Here is a 13,402-nt window from a genome sequence, read left to right on the forward strand (position 1 = left end):
TGATGGGCTAAAATAGGTCGGTTCTCCAGTGTTAAAAAGGCAAAGTGCATGCGACATTAAAATTGACTCAATCATTCGACCACGGGCGTCAACGTGGTCGCTACCCCATAGAGAGTTGTGGGCATTAAAATCTCCAAGTAAAAGAAAGGGCTCCGGGAGTTGGAGTAAAATATCATTAAAATCGTTTGTCGAAAAAGTAAAAGAAGGAGGAATGTATAAGGAACAAACAGTCACTACTTTGTGAAGGAGGAGACGCACCGCTACTGCCTCTAGCGCAGTATTAAGAGCGATTTCGGAACAGGGAAGGTGCTTTGGGACAACCACTGCAACTCCTCCTGCAGAAATACACGCATCCTCTCGGTCTTTTCTAAAAATATGGTAGCGTCTAAGAAAGTTAGTATGCTTTGAACTGAGATGTGTTTCTTGTAAACATAAAGCCTGCGGGCGGTGTTGCTCCAGGAGGAACTCAATATCATCGAAGTTCCTCAGTAGACCTCGGCAATTCCATTGGATGATCGCCGTCATTCTTTATACAAATTTAACTATCAGAGGAGTGATAGAAAAAAGGGGTGATGTATGTGATGTTTCATTTAGGAGGGAAAACTGGTGTTTTCCCTTTATGTTTTGGTTTCTGGGTCTGCCACTCCATATCCTCTGGTTCTGGCTCTGGGGCAGAAAGGTCGCCTGCCTCTACAGTTTTTTCTGCTTCTAGGGACTTCTTGGCAGGCTTACCGGAGGCCTTGGAGTTGTCTACGGATCGTAAGGGCAACCCACGGCCCCTGCATTGACCTGATGGGGCAGCGGTCGACGTGCTAGGTCGGCTCGCAGTCCCGCCGGTATCGTCGGTTGCACGTGGCACGTGCTGCCTCCTAGACGGGGAAGTTCTCCCCGGGGAGGAGGAGCGAGACACTCGCTCCGTTGCCTGAGGGGAGGGACCAGGAGGCAGGGACGAAGGCGTGACCTCCGTTGCTGCTGCGGCACCTATGTCCTTGGTGCGACTAGTTGGATCTGCTGCTTTCGCAGCTGAGATAGAATGCCCAGGAAGCGCAAGCTTCAGCCTGGGCGTAGAGGACTGCAGCGGCTTCCCGTGGTCTGAAAAAGACACCTGGGTCGCCACCGATACCTTAGACGGTACAGGTCCTCTGCTGGACACCGCCTCGGCAAAAGAGCCTCTCTGGAAAGCAGAGAGGCGGCGCTTTGCATCCTGGTAGGAAATGTTTTCTTTCACCTTGAGAGCAAGTATTTCTTTTTCCTTTTTAAAGTAGTTACATGATCGAGAGTAGGCAGGATGGTCGGCGTTACAGTTTGCACATTTATAGTCAAGGTTGCAGTCATCAGCGGTATGGTCAGTTCCGCTGCACCTGGCACAGGTCTCACGACCACGGCACGCTCGTGAACCATGACCGTACCGCTGGCAGCGAAAGCAGCGCAGCGGGTTCGGGACATATGGCTGCACTTTGCAGTTGATGTAACCCGCCTTTACAGTAGGGGGCAGCGAGTTTTTCTCGAATGTTAGTATCACGTGTTTGGTGGGTCGTTCCTCACCATCCTTACGAATTTTAATTCGTTTTGCGGCCACGACACCTTGAGTGCTTAGACCCTCCACGATTTCCTCTTCAGAACTGGTTAATAGACCATCCTCTGATATCACACCGCGAATGGTGTTCAACGTACGGTGTGCAGATGCAGTGACTTTGAGGTCATAGATCATTTTCAGATTAAGCAAAGCAGTTGCCTGATATCTTTCATGAATCTCGACAAGAAGGTCACCGGAAAAAAGCTTCTTTGCTTCATATTTTGCCCCGAGCGTGTTTTGGAGAGTTTTGGCGACAAGGAATGGAGATAGTTTTGACAGCGGCTTAGAAGTGTCGTCGGAGTGTAAGACGAAAAATCTTGTAAAGTGGTCTTCTGAGTTGTCTTGTTTTAGAAATGTTGAAAGTGCTTCGGTCCGGCCTCTTTTCGGAGGCCGATCAGGTTGTTTCAGCTTGGAACCCATAAGAGGGGAATGGTGTTCGGAAACTGTGGTGCACCGCCCACCACCGAGCCCAACAAGGGAATAGGTAACGCTTCATAACAAGATGGGCTTGGCTGAAGACGTTACTCTATTAGTGCTGCCCAGTCTCTATAACCAAGTGTGGTTTTGGACAAGAGGTCTTTCGCCACCCAAGGTTAGCCCTTGCCGCCAAAGGAGTTGAAAAAGGAAAGAAGAGGAATGAGAAGAGTGAAAAGGAGGAGCAGACAAGGGTGAAAGTAGAGAGGGGATAGTAGAAGTGGCGACTAGACTGAATCATCCTGGCCGGGCCTTACCAGGACTCCCGTCTATGAGAAGCGGGGGCCGAAGTGGTGTATTGCCTCGCCCGGGGGGCCCCGAAGGGTCCAAACCTACCCCAGGCTTGGCTCAACCACCAGGATGCCCTTTTCCCCAGACACGGGAAAGCCACGCACAGTCAGACGTGGGCAGGCGAACCCGCATGGCTCGGGGTCCGTGGAGACGCCACTCTCCAAACACCTGCTTTCACAGGTGCCCCCTGCGGGGTGGGTTTACAAGAGGAAGCATCCCGACAGAGCTCAAACATCGAACAATTTGATCCTGGATGGTGTGAGATTGGTGTGCGATGAAAAGAAAAGTATAAGAGACGTAGCAGAAGCTTTTGAAATATCAAAATCATCGCTTGGCCGAGCAGTGAAGAAGTACAGAGAATGCGGTGACACAGGTGGCATCATGTTCAAGTCCAATTTGGTCCGCGGAATGGTCTTCACAACAGAAGATGAAGTACTCTTGAAAGAATATTTGCTGAAAGCAAGCAAAAAGCATTATGGGCTTACGAGAATGCAAGTTCGTTCACTGGCGTACGAGTTTGCAACAGCCTTAAAGAGGAAGTGCCCGGCGTCATGGGAACAGAAGAAGGTAGCTGGAAGAGACTGGTTTATGGGCTTTATGAACCGCCATCCCGAGCTATCGCTTCGATCGCCAGAAGCGACCAGTCTGGGTCGGGCAACAAGCTTCAATAAGAACAACGTCGATGCTTTCCTTTCAAACCTGAAAAGTGTCTACGACCGATACAAGCTAACTCCGGACCGCATCTACAATTGTGATGAAACGGGCTTCACAACTGCACACAACCCACCAAAGGTAGTAGCAGCACGTGGAGAAAAGCAAATCGGTCAGGTTACATCCGCAGAACGCGGCGAACTGGTGACTGTTTTGTGCACTGTCAATGCCATCGGAAACGCCCTGCCACCAGTGTTCATTTTCCCACGCGTGAGGTTTAAAGATTTTTTTCTGAAAGGCGCCCCGGCAGGAAGCCTCGGTTTGGCAAGCAAGTCGGGCTGGATGTCGAGCGAACTGTTTTTGCTGGTGTTAGAGCACACTGTGAGACATACGAAGTGCTCGAAGGAGGAGCCAATTCTCTTGATACTCGACAATCATGAAAGCCATGTGAGCATCAACACCATCAACAAGGCCAAAGAGAGTGGAGTCATCCTGCTGACCTTTCCCCCACACTGTAGCCACCGCCTGCAGCCACTTGATGTGTCCGTGTACGAACCATTTAAATCTCGGTACAACGCTGCTTGCAATGATTGGCTCATAAATAACCCCGGGAAGACCATCTCCATCCACAATGTTGCACAACTAGTTGGATCCGCCTACGTATTAACGGTGACACAAAAGAACATAATCTGGGGCTTTCAGAAAACTGGAATTTGGCCTTTCAATAGCGAGCCCTTCACTTCGGATGACTACATGATGTCATCACTCACTGACAGACCCTTAACGTCCGTAAGCGGAGAGCTGTCACGACAGACGGCCACCATCACCGAGAAAACGGACAGCGCAAGCCGACTGGAAAGTGATTTGAACTTTGAGACAAACGGCCATGGAGCTAGCAACGTCTCTACAGATGCCTTCCCACCTACTGTCGCCAACGCAGCCTCGACGTCAACTGCATCTCCCAGCCGGATTGTTCAGAGCGACCTAAGGCCCTACCCTAAGGCTGCACCGCGTAAGACAGGGCAAAAAGGAAGGAAGAAAGGTAGGACAAAAGTCCTTACGGATACACCCGAGAAGCACGCGATTGAACAAGAAGCTGCACAGAGGCTGGTACGACAGAGTCTGAAAAAAAGAGCGCTTATCACAGCTAAGACTGTCGCCACTACCCGCCCAAAAAAGAAACGGCGACTTCAGAAAGAGTTCAGTTCTTCAAGGGAAGACGACACTGTTGCCATTGCATTTGATGATCCAGACAGTGACATGTCGGGTTCCGATAATGAGAGGCGGGACATTTCTGAGGCCGATTGCCCAAACAAAACTTTTCAAGTGACAAAAGGCGATTTTGTCCTTGTCAGATTTGGTAAGAAAAAATCTGACGTGTATTACACGGGTAGAGTCGAAAGTAGTGACAATACTGACGTCAGTGTCCAGTTCCTTCGAAAGAAAGAAGAGAGCTCAAAGTTTTACTTCCCTCCGCAGAAAGATATAGGGACTGTGCCAATAACGGATATTGTGAAGAAGCTGCCAGCGCCAAAAACTATTGGGGGAACGAAGCGCCTCCAAGCTTGCTTCAAGTTTGATGTGGAACTATCGGCTTTTAATGTCCGCTGAAGACGTTGAGACCGATATTTTACTGGCGTCCCATTCCTCCCAAAGGATGTCCCACTCCACCCGAAGGGACGGGTGGAATGGGACAGATTTTAGCTGTTAGAAACTATTTTTTTTGCAGTTGCTCTAGAAGTGGCAGTAACCTGTGTTTCGCAGAATTTGTGCAGCTTGTTTCAACTTGTACTATAATCCATCAACCATCTTTTTGCGTTCAAAATAAACAAAACTAAAAATGCATTTGTGAAAAGCGTCCCATTCCTCCCGACTCTCCCCTATAGTGCGGTTTCTGGAACAGCCCGCCGGCCCCGCTGACTGACCGGCGCAGCGAGCATGCTTCCCTGTGCGACTCTAGATAACGGCGCCCACGGCGTTATCCGCAAGCGGCATAAGCGGGGGCAAGGATGGTAAGGAGGTTGCTCGAATAAGCAAAGAGAGAGGCGAAGACCAATGACTACGCGCGAGTTACAAATGCAGCGAGGTAGCGAAGTGCGACCGACACACGCACGCGCGTGCTCAACTCCGAAAGCCCCATCGAGCCACTCCCAAGCCTTTCACGCTTTCGATTTCACCCTCTCGCTGTAGTGACGCAACACCAACCTCCTTTCTTACACCACGCGCGCGCGCCGAACGGAAGCTGGATAGCTGGATGGTTCCTAGTTTCGCTTCTTGCAGTGTGCAAACTTGCACCACGTCGTCTGCTTGGACCGCGTGTGGATCGTGTCAAGCATATCGTGCGGAAATCGACCGTCCATCTCGATCTCTCCGTCTCCCAAGCCCAGGATGGCCAAGAAACAACAAGCCCTGTCTCTTGAAACTAAACAGAGCATCGTCAAAAATGTCGAAAGTGGCATGAAAAAAGCTTCCGTCGCGGCCAAGTACAACGTCGCTGACACGACGGTTTCTGCTGTGTGGAAGTGCGAGCCAAGAACGTCCCAGTGAATGGCCCGATGCTACAAGCAAAAGCGAAGTCTTTTGGACAATTGTTCGAACACGAAGGCTTCAACTCCCTCAATGGATGGATCCAGCGGTTTAAAGATCGCCACGGGATTAGCTGCAAAGTTATCTCTGGCGAAAGTGGGGAAGTCGACGATGCCAGCATCCAGGCGTGGTTTTGCATTCATCTCGAGAAGATGCTTTCCGCGTACACGGACAAAGACATATATAATGCCGGTGAAGCTGGTCTGGACTACAACACGCTTCCCGATCGCACTCTCGCGATGAGAGTGCGATCGGCCCTGTTCAGGCCGCAGTCTCAAGGGAACGTATCACGGTTTTGTTTTGTGCAAACATGGACGGCTCCGACAAGCGGAGCTTGTTTATCATCGGGAAATAAAAATGACCCCCTTGCTTCAAGAAGCGAGAATGTCTGCCTGTGGTGTACACAGCAAATGGAAAGGCCTGGATGACCCAAGAGTTCTTTGCTAGTTGGCTGAAAAGTTTCGATGAGGCCATGGTTGCAGAAAAACGGCGCGTCGTCCTTATTCTGGACAACTGCAGCGCTCACAATGTGCAGCCACAATTAAGCGCAGTCAGTTTGAAGTTCCTGCCGGCAAACACCACTGCTAAAAGCCAGCCTCTCGATCAGGGCGTCATCGCTATAGTCAAGGTGCTCTACAAGATGCGCATGTGCAAAAGAGTCGTCTTGAAGTTGCAACGAGATGAACCTTTAAGGTGGACTTGAGGGGCGCCATCGACATGATCACAGCGTTGTGGTGGCAAATAAAGGCCACGACCATCCAGAAGTGTTTTCGCAACGCAGGGTTTGTGCGCGATGCCGGGAATTCGGGAGACGCCGATCTGCGCAGTGATGCGATTGACGAGGCGATCGGAGCGAACGACGTGTGGTCCGACCTTGTGGAAAACCACTTTGTTCCTGCAAACGACACGTTCCAAAACTATGTAGATGAGGATGACGACGACTTTCTTATCCGTGAATAAGCAACCACCGATGAGGCTATTGTTGCAGCGGTGCGAGGTTCTGGGGCGAGTCCACCCGAAGATGAGCCGGACGACGACGAAGAGCACGCCGGAAGTTTCAAGTAAAGATGCACTGGAATTCTTACAGAAACTGAAGGTTCACTGAGAGCAGAACTCTTCAGTGATGAGGTGTTAAAGTGCCTTAGCGTTGTCGAAGACCAGGTCGTCCGCAATGTCGTTAAAAGGCTGCGCCCGGCAAAACTAACCAATTTTTTTGAAAATGTGTGACACTTGACAGAAGTGTACTAGTCTGGCGATATAAGGATCGACTTTCCTCAGACTACGCTTTATTTTTCATTTATCATGAAATAAATTCTTTTACGAAGGTAAGTTGTCTCATGGCATGTATTTTGGCCTGGAAAATTGATGTTTTGGTTATAGCGCGGTACCGCTTATGGTGCGGATTTTCGCGACTCCCGCGACATAGTTACCGTATATTGCCGATTATAAGTCGACTCCGAATATAAGTCGACTCCCGAATATAAGTCGATTTCTTCAGAATACGATACGAAAAAAAAATTTTCTCATACGAGTTAGGGAAATTAGAAAAATTTGTTTATTGGCATGGAAACATATTTACACGCAGAAGTAAACGGTGGTTTACTCATCATCGCTCGACACTACGACGCAGTCACTGTCGCTAGAGTCCGGGTCAGCGCGCTCGGTCGGCTGAAGCGGCGTCGATATTGAGCATTTCGAAAAGGCCTCGCAAACCATCTCATCCGGTAATCCGTACCAGGCATCGTTGACCCAGGTCGCCACGGTGCTTAAAGACGCGCGCTTCACTCGGCCTGTCGGAGTCGTCGGGTTGTCCTCCCGGCTCAGCCACTCGTTGTAAAATGCTCCAACACGATCTTTAAATGGTTTGTTTAAAACCACGTCGAGGGGCTGGAGAGCCGACGTCATCCCGCCTGGAATGATTGCCAGGTCGCAACCCGCATTCGCCACCGCCTTCTTCACGCGATCCGTAATGTGGGCGCGGAACGAGTCTAACACGAGCATGCTCCGGGGTTTCAGGAGCGCACCCGGGCGCCTGCACCAAACGAGGCGAAACCACTCTTCATTAAAAAACCCCTTCTCATTCACTCGAACAATAACTTTCGGCGGAAACACTTCTTTAGTTGGCAATGTCTTCCGCTAGAAGACGATGAAGGGAGGCAGCTTGTGGCCGTCTGCTGTGCAGCACAACATGACCGTGAAACGATTGTGCTCGTTCCCAGTCGTCAGGAGGGGAACTTGGCGCTCTCCCTTGCCGGTGACAGTCGTCCTACTCGGCATGTCGAACCAGACCGGCGTCTGGTCAGCGTTGCCGATCTGGCCGAGCATGAGGGAGTGCTTCGTTCTTACTTCTGTTACGTATCGATGAAATGCCCGCGATTTCTCTTCGTAGGCGTCGGGCAGCCGCTGGCAAACTGTTGTTTTTCTTCTTAAACTCAGGCCACATCGCCTCATGAAGTTCGTGATCTATTTTTTTGAAATCTTGAACTCGCTCCGTCCAATTTTTATTTCGTTGGCAACAGCGCGCGCCTTGCTTTCTATGTCGTCGTACGAGACGCTGAGGCTTCTGCTCCGCTGCTCCGTGACCCATCGCAGAACAACCTCCTCGACCGCAGGGTACTGGCCTTGTTTGGGGCCCCGAAAGGACCGACGCGCACCCGCGCAAGCAAAAAGTTTCTGCCTTTGTTGTCTCCATCCCCGCACGCACTTCTCTGAGACACCGAAGTGACGCTCCGCCGCGACGTTGTTTGCCGCCTCAGCGAACAAAATAACCTTCCTCTTGAACGCCGCACTGTACTGACGCCTAGCTTGAGGCGGCATTTTCTTCCACTTCGTGAAGGCTACTGAACAGACATGTGACAAAAAAGGGTCTGACATGGCCGCGGTCGCGTGCTTTTGCTTGTGTACCTAGGTACAAGTCCCTACGTTTCCTCCACGGAGTCCCTAGATAAGTTTATGATTCAACCGCAAACGCTTTCCTGATACAACTTTAATAGTTTCATGCGACTAAAGGTGTTATAAAGTAAAATTAAAGGGACCATGAAATGACCTTTTTACTTTTTCCAGATAACTTTTACATTAAACCGTCAATGTTCACTGAATGCCGAACAGGCATCCGTTTTCGTCTCGGTTTATTAACTTTTACACAAAAAATTATTGAAATATCGACTTTTTCATTCTCTCCAACTGACCGCAAAAGAAGCCGTGACGTAGACCGTTTCCGGAACCGGAAGTTCTCTCGGCAGTAGGAGAATGGGAGTGTTAGCGGCAACGAGTTGGGGTGCGCCGGTAGGTTTTACTGCGCTGATGTCACCGACGTATTTCCTGAATCGGCGCCTCTCATCGCCGCATCGCAGCTGAGCGAAATTCAATGAGATATGTTGCGCTACAGCGACAGCATGGGACTAGTCCCATACGCCGGTATGCCTGTTGGGAAGTGCAGCGAGTCTTGTCACCACCCCGTCATTGTTGGCAGAAGGGCCGGCCCGTGTCAGTCGTTTGCAAAGCGACGTAGATGGCGTTTTTCGCGGCCTCGGAGATGCAGGAGCGAGCCGACGTTAAAAAAGATACGTTTGAACTACGAGTGTCAGCAAGAGCCACGTAAATACCTGCTTACACTCGGAGCGGACGCGCGCGCTTGATGGAAGTCTTGTATTCGCGCTGTTGGTAAGCGCTTTGGGACCGTTCTTTTACGATTGCAACTCGATACTGACGCGACACTCGGCAAAGAAAGGTTGGACCGGGGTCGACAGTGACGTGCAGTCTGTCAGAATAAAAATGGCATACCAATAACAAAGTGTACATACCGTGTTACGAAGGCAATCCATACGGCGTTTATTTCAGCTCTATATCACACAAAACAAGAAGATAGAATCGACGAGAGTCCCTTTTCGACGAGTGTTTGTCAACACTGCCTCGGAAAACAAGGGGAAGAGATTGACCTCCTCACCTCTTAATCTAGAATTGAGGTCAGTGATCAAACTATAATACGGGAAGGGTCCACAAGGGTCGCGCGGGCATATTCCATTTAGCACGCCAGCCGGTCGTAGGCAGACGGTCTTGCGACGAAGCAACGCAGCGCCGAGTCGGAATGCCTGCTAGGCCTATACGCTTCGTCGGAGTCGGTGAATCCAGCGTTCTTGTTCGTCGTGGTCTGTTTTAAGTACTGTTTTCTTGCTGCTTGAAGTCGGCACGCGCGGGAAGAACACGTAGAAAAATAAACGTTCAGTCAGTCAGAGTTTTGAGAGGAAGGAAAACAAAGAAAATAAATGTTCGTCGGTCGCCGTCACCCAAGTAACTGGCGGCCCTGCCCTACTGCGCACGCGCAGTAGTTGCTTCGTTTACCACACGATAGATGGCGCTTGGCTCTCAGCATTATCAAATTTGGCAATTTTCGCCACACATCTCTAATTATGCTACAAAATGTGGATCTGAATATTATTTAACAAAACTTTTAGGAAACATTCGCCGGCTATTTATTGTTTACGATCGCGGTGCTGGTGAGGTAGGCTCTTACCCAATAGGCGATGTGGATTCGGCTGACGTGCACCGATTCTGCGTATGCATCGTAGTGAACAGGCGAAGGAAGGAAGGCGCAAAAGAGTCCAGTTTTCTTTTAAAAGTTCTGTAGCAAATAATTTTTTTGGGCTCCCTATTTTTGTGTTTTTGTGTTTCTTTTCACACCTTTTACGACGTGCGGTGGATGAAACTCGATTTTAAAATCATTTCATGGTCCCTTTAAGATTTAAAAATATTATATTTTTGTTTTTAGAACAAGTTTATGCAGGTAATGGCTTAGCTGGCTCTCGAGCACCACGAAACTAGTCCCTTGTGAGGAAAAAAAATCCCTAGGATCTGTCGTTCGTCTAGACGCGTTTTTAGGCCCCGCGTATAGGTCGACTCCGCGTATAAGTCGACCCCCCTAATTTGAGATACCCATTTTCTGAAAAAAAGGTTGACTTATATGCGGCAATATACGGTATATGCGGTCTACACTGTATAAGTAGGAATAATCACCAGCCAGGGTGCTTATTCCTACTGACCCTAGGACATCACAGATACAGGCGATCAGCTGTACTTGTGGGTGGCAGAACTACCGTAATATCCCGAGTCATCGCCCACCCCCCTACCGCCTGAAATTCATTAAAAAAGTGGGGTGGGCCATGTCTCGGTGGGTGAGCACAAACACTTCAAAAAAAGCGGAAAAAACCGCCTATTTTTCACTGCGTATCTAGCGCTGATGCACAAGAGATACACCAAACTCAAAACTCGATTTAGTTTCATTGTTTTATAGAAAGAAATGCTCACGAAAGAATATTTTACTGTAGCGAAGCCCGTTGCTTGCATACGCGCTAGAAACACCGCCGACCTGCATATAGCGCGAACGTTTGTTCCGTGAAAGAATGTCACCACTATGTTCTCCTAGTTAGTAAAAAAAGAAAGAAAAGTCTACAAGAAAATAGAAAAACCGACCAGGCGCAACGAGCGAGCGAGCGAGCGGACCAAAGAAGCGACCAAGAGCAATCCTGGGAAAGCGGGAAAGCCGGCGGTCGCGTTTGCAAATATTTTGGCGTCGGGCCAAGTCGGGCGCCTTGTCAATCGCAAGCTCTTCCGCAACTTTCTTGTTTGGTGCGTACATACGTGCGTCCGTGCACGGCGGGCTATCAATGCACGGTTGGGACGCTCTGCAAACATCTGTGTAGGGCGTTCCAGCAAAGCTTTATTTACGCGATGGCTTTGCCTAAAATATTGCACAACCGTGGTTGCGACGGGCGGGAAGAAGGAGCGGGTTCGCGGTGTCCTTACTTCGGCGGAGACAGACTTTGACTTAACACTCCGAGGTTACATTAACAAACTCTTATTTTGTTATCTCCATCGTTTTCTTTTCGCACGGATACACGACCACTTTGGGGTCGCTCACGGAGGAAATGCGTAAACAAAAAGAAGTGTCTTTCCCTCCTTCGTTTTACTTTGTCACGGACGTCCTCCAACTGTAAGGTCCGCGGCCGCGTCATTCGGGTAGGATGAGTGTTCGCGGATCGCAGAGTCCGCGCTGGGGTATTTGAAGGGGTGGGCGATGACTCGGTGTTTTTTCGGAAATCGATATTGGCCCAAAAAATGGGGTGGGCGATGGCTCGGGGATGGGCGATGACTCGGGATATTACGGTAGTGCTGGCCATCGAAGGAAGAACCTTGCCACCAGCATTGCGGAGTAATGTCACGTACAAGCCATGTATATGAGAAGCGTGCCAGATTGATTTAGATTTTTTTCTCTCCAGATAACACAATATATTTAGGGGTCGGTAGGCATGTTGACCTTTTCAACATAGCCTCCATAAAGAAAAATGTGCTTAATTCGGCGATATGGAAGCCTTTCGATTCCATGCCGCAGCCACCCTTTGGGAATGTTTTGCGCTCACGTTTACACAGCTGTTTCCATTTTGTTAATATTCATGAAATGGAGTCCTTGCAAGTTTTTTTTTCATGGCACCAGATAGATGATAGTTACTGTGGGCTAAGTTGGGCGAGTACGGTGGGTGTAGCAGACATGAACATACCGACGTGGCGATGGCCACTATTGTTTCCTGGGTTATCTGGGTTGGGCATTGTCATGCTCAACATCACCCATTTTTCTTTACTTCTGAATGGCGGGACACAGTCTCCTAAGAGTAGGCATATATGCGGCGATGGTGGTTTCTGGTTCTAGCCAGTCAATGAGGATAATGCCCTTTGTATTCAGAAAGCAATGCGAAGGTGCCATTCCGCAGTCATAGATCCCATGGAATCAGGTGTCCAGGTGTGGGTACAGCACACTTCCAAATAGTGGCTCCGGTCATTCATCGAAGGGTAGCCACACTGGTGGCTCAAATGCATTTGGCTTGAAAAATCACATTTCAAAAAGATAAATATGTCTATCTACATCGAAGTGGCCGGTACATGCGGTAGAAGACTAATATCAAAATGGTACACCCCTCATAGGAAGGAGTAAAGGTTGTTCCAGAGGGAACCTACAATATGTGTTTATCCCTGTTACTGGTGTGCAGAGAGCTCGAAGAGCTGTTGAAGTCAATGTTGGCCGACTCAACTGATCAGCATATTGCAAAGTCGAAAGTGACGTCCAAGGGGACGTCGAAGGGGATGTCGAAAGCTGTCATGGTAAACATCTTTGTCTTTTCTTTTTTATCTGATACATACAAGGTTTATAGCACGTCTCTAGTTCCCGACTTTCTACGTTATGTTCAAAAGGCTGCTGGCCTGTTCTCTACATTATTTTTTTTTTACTTTTTTTTCAATATTAGGCAAAACAGCCTTTATGCTTACTGCAGTGAGAGGTAAAGTCCAGGCGAGCTGGTGAACAATCATATCATAATTAAAGCAATTCCGAGTCAAGGGAAAAAGAATTACAAAAAAGGAAACAGATTGACGTCGTGAGATGTTTTGTCTGTCTTTCTGTCTATCCTCGCCTGAACCCATTGTGGCCCATATCTAGAGAACAATGAACAAAATATGCGCATGTATAGTCGCATCTGAATGATGTTGCAAATCCAGTCTGACAGCATTAGTGTCAAGCTTGCTTATCAGTCAAAATAGCTCGTGGCGGTGGTGCATCAAGCAAATATTTTGTTTGATGATCACTCCAACATCTGCAATGTTTGGAACTGCTTGGTGCCAATGTCAAAGTGCCCGTCATTGCTGTAAGCCAGTGGGATTAAACAGTGCAGCTGGAGCTTACACTTATACTACCACAGCTCTAAGCCTTCTAATGATTCAGTCTCTGATTCCATTACTGTAAGAAGCACTTCGGATTGTACTGTGTTTCTAATACTC

At 49.0% G+C, this 13,402-nt stretch overlaps 1 protein-coding gene across 1 annotated transcript; it reads left to right on the forward strand.

Moving 5' to 3' along the window:
• Positions 1 to 2,722: 2,722 nt before the first annotated feature.
• Positions 2,723 to 4,603, forward strand: LOC121837674. The gene has a single exon (XM_042293396.1). The coding sequence runs from the start codon at positions 2,723 to 2,725 to the stop codon at positions 4,601 to 4,603; it is 1,881 nt and encodes a 626-aa protein (XP_042149330.1).
• Positions 4,604 to 13,402: the final 8,799 nt, after the last annotated feature.

The sequence above is a fragment of the Ixodes scapularis genome, unplaced genomic scaffold, assembly GCF_016920785.2.
Source record: "Ixodes scapularis isolate PalLabHiFi unplaced genomic scaffold, ASM1692078v2 PGA_scaffold4__175_contigs__length_147842914, whole genome shotgun sequence".
NCBI lineage: Eukaryota > Metazoa > Arthropoda > Arachnida > Ixodida > Ixodidae > Ixodes > Ixodes scapularis.

Coding starts and splice junctions, on each gene's coding strand:
- LOC121837674 (XM_042293396.1), top strand. CDS start 2,723: ATGTTCAAGTCCAATTTGGTCCGCGGAATGGTCTTCACAACAGAAGAT.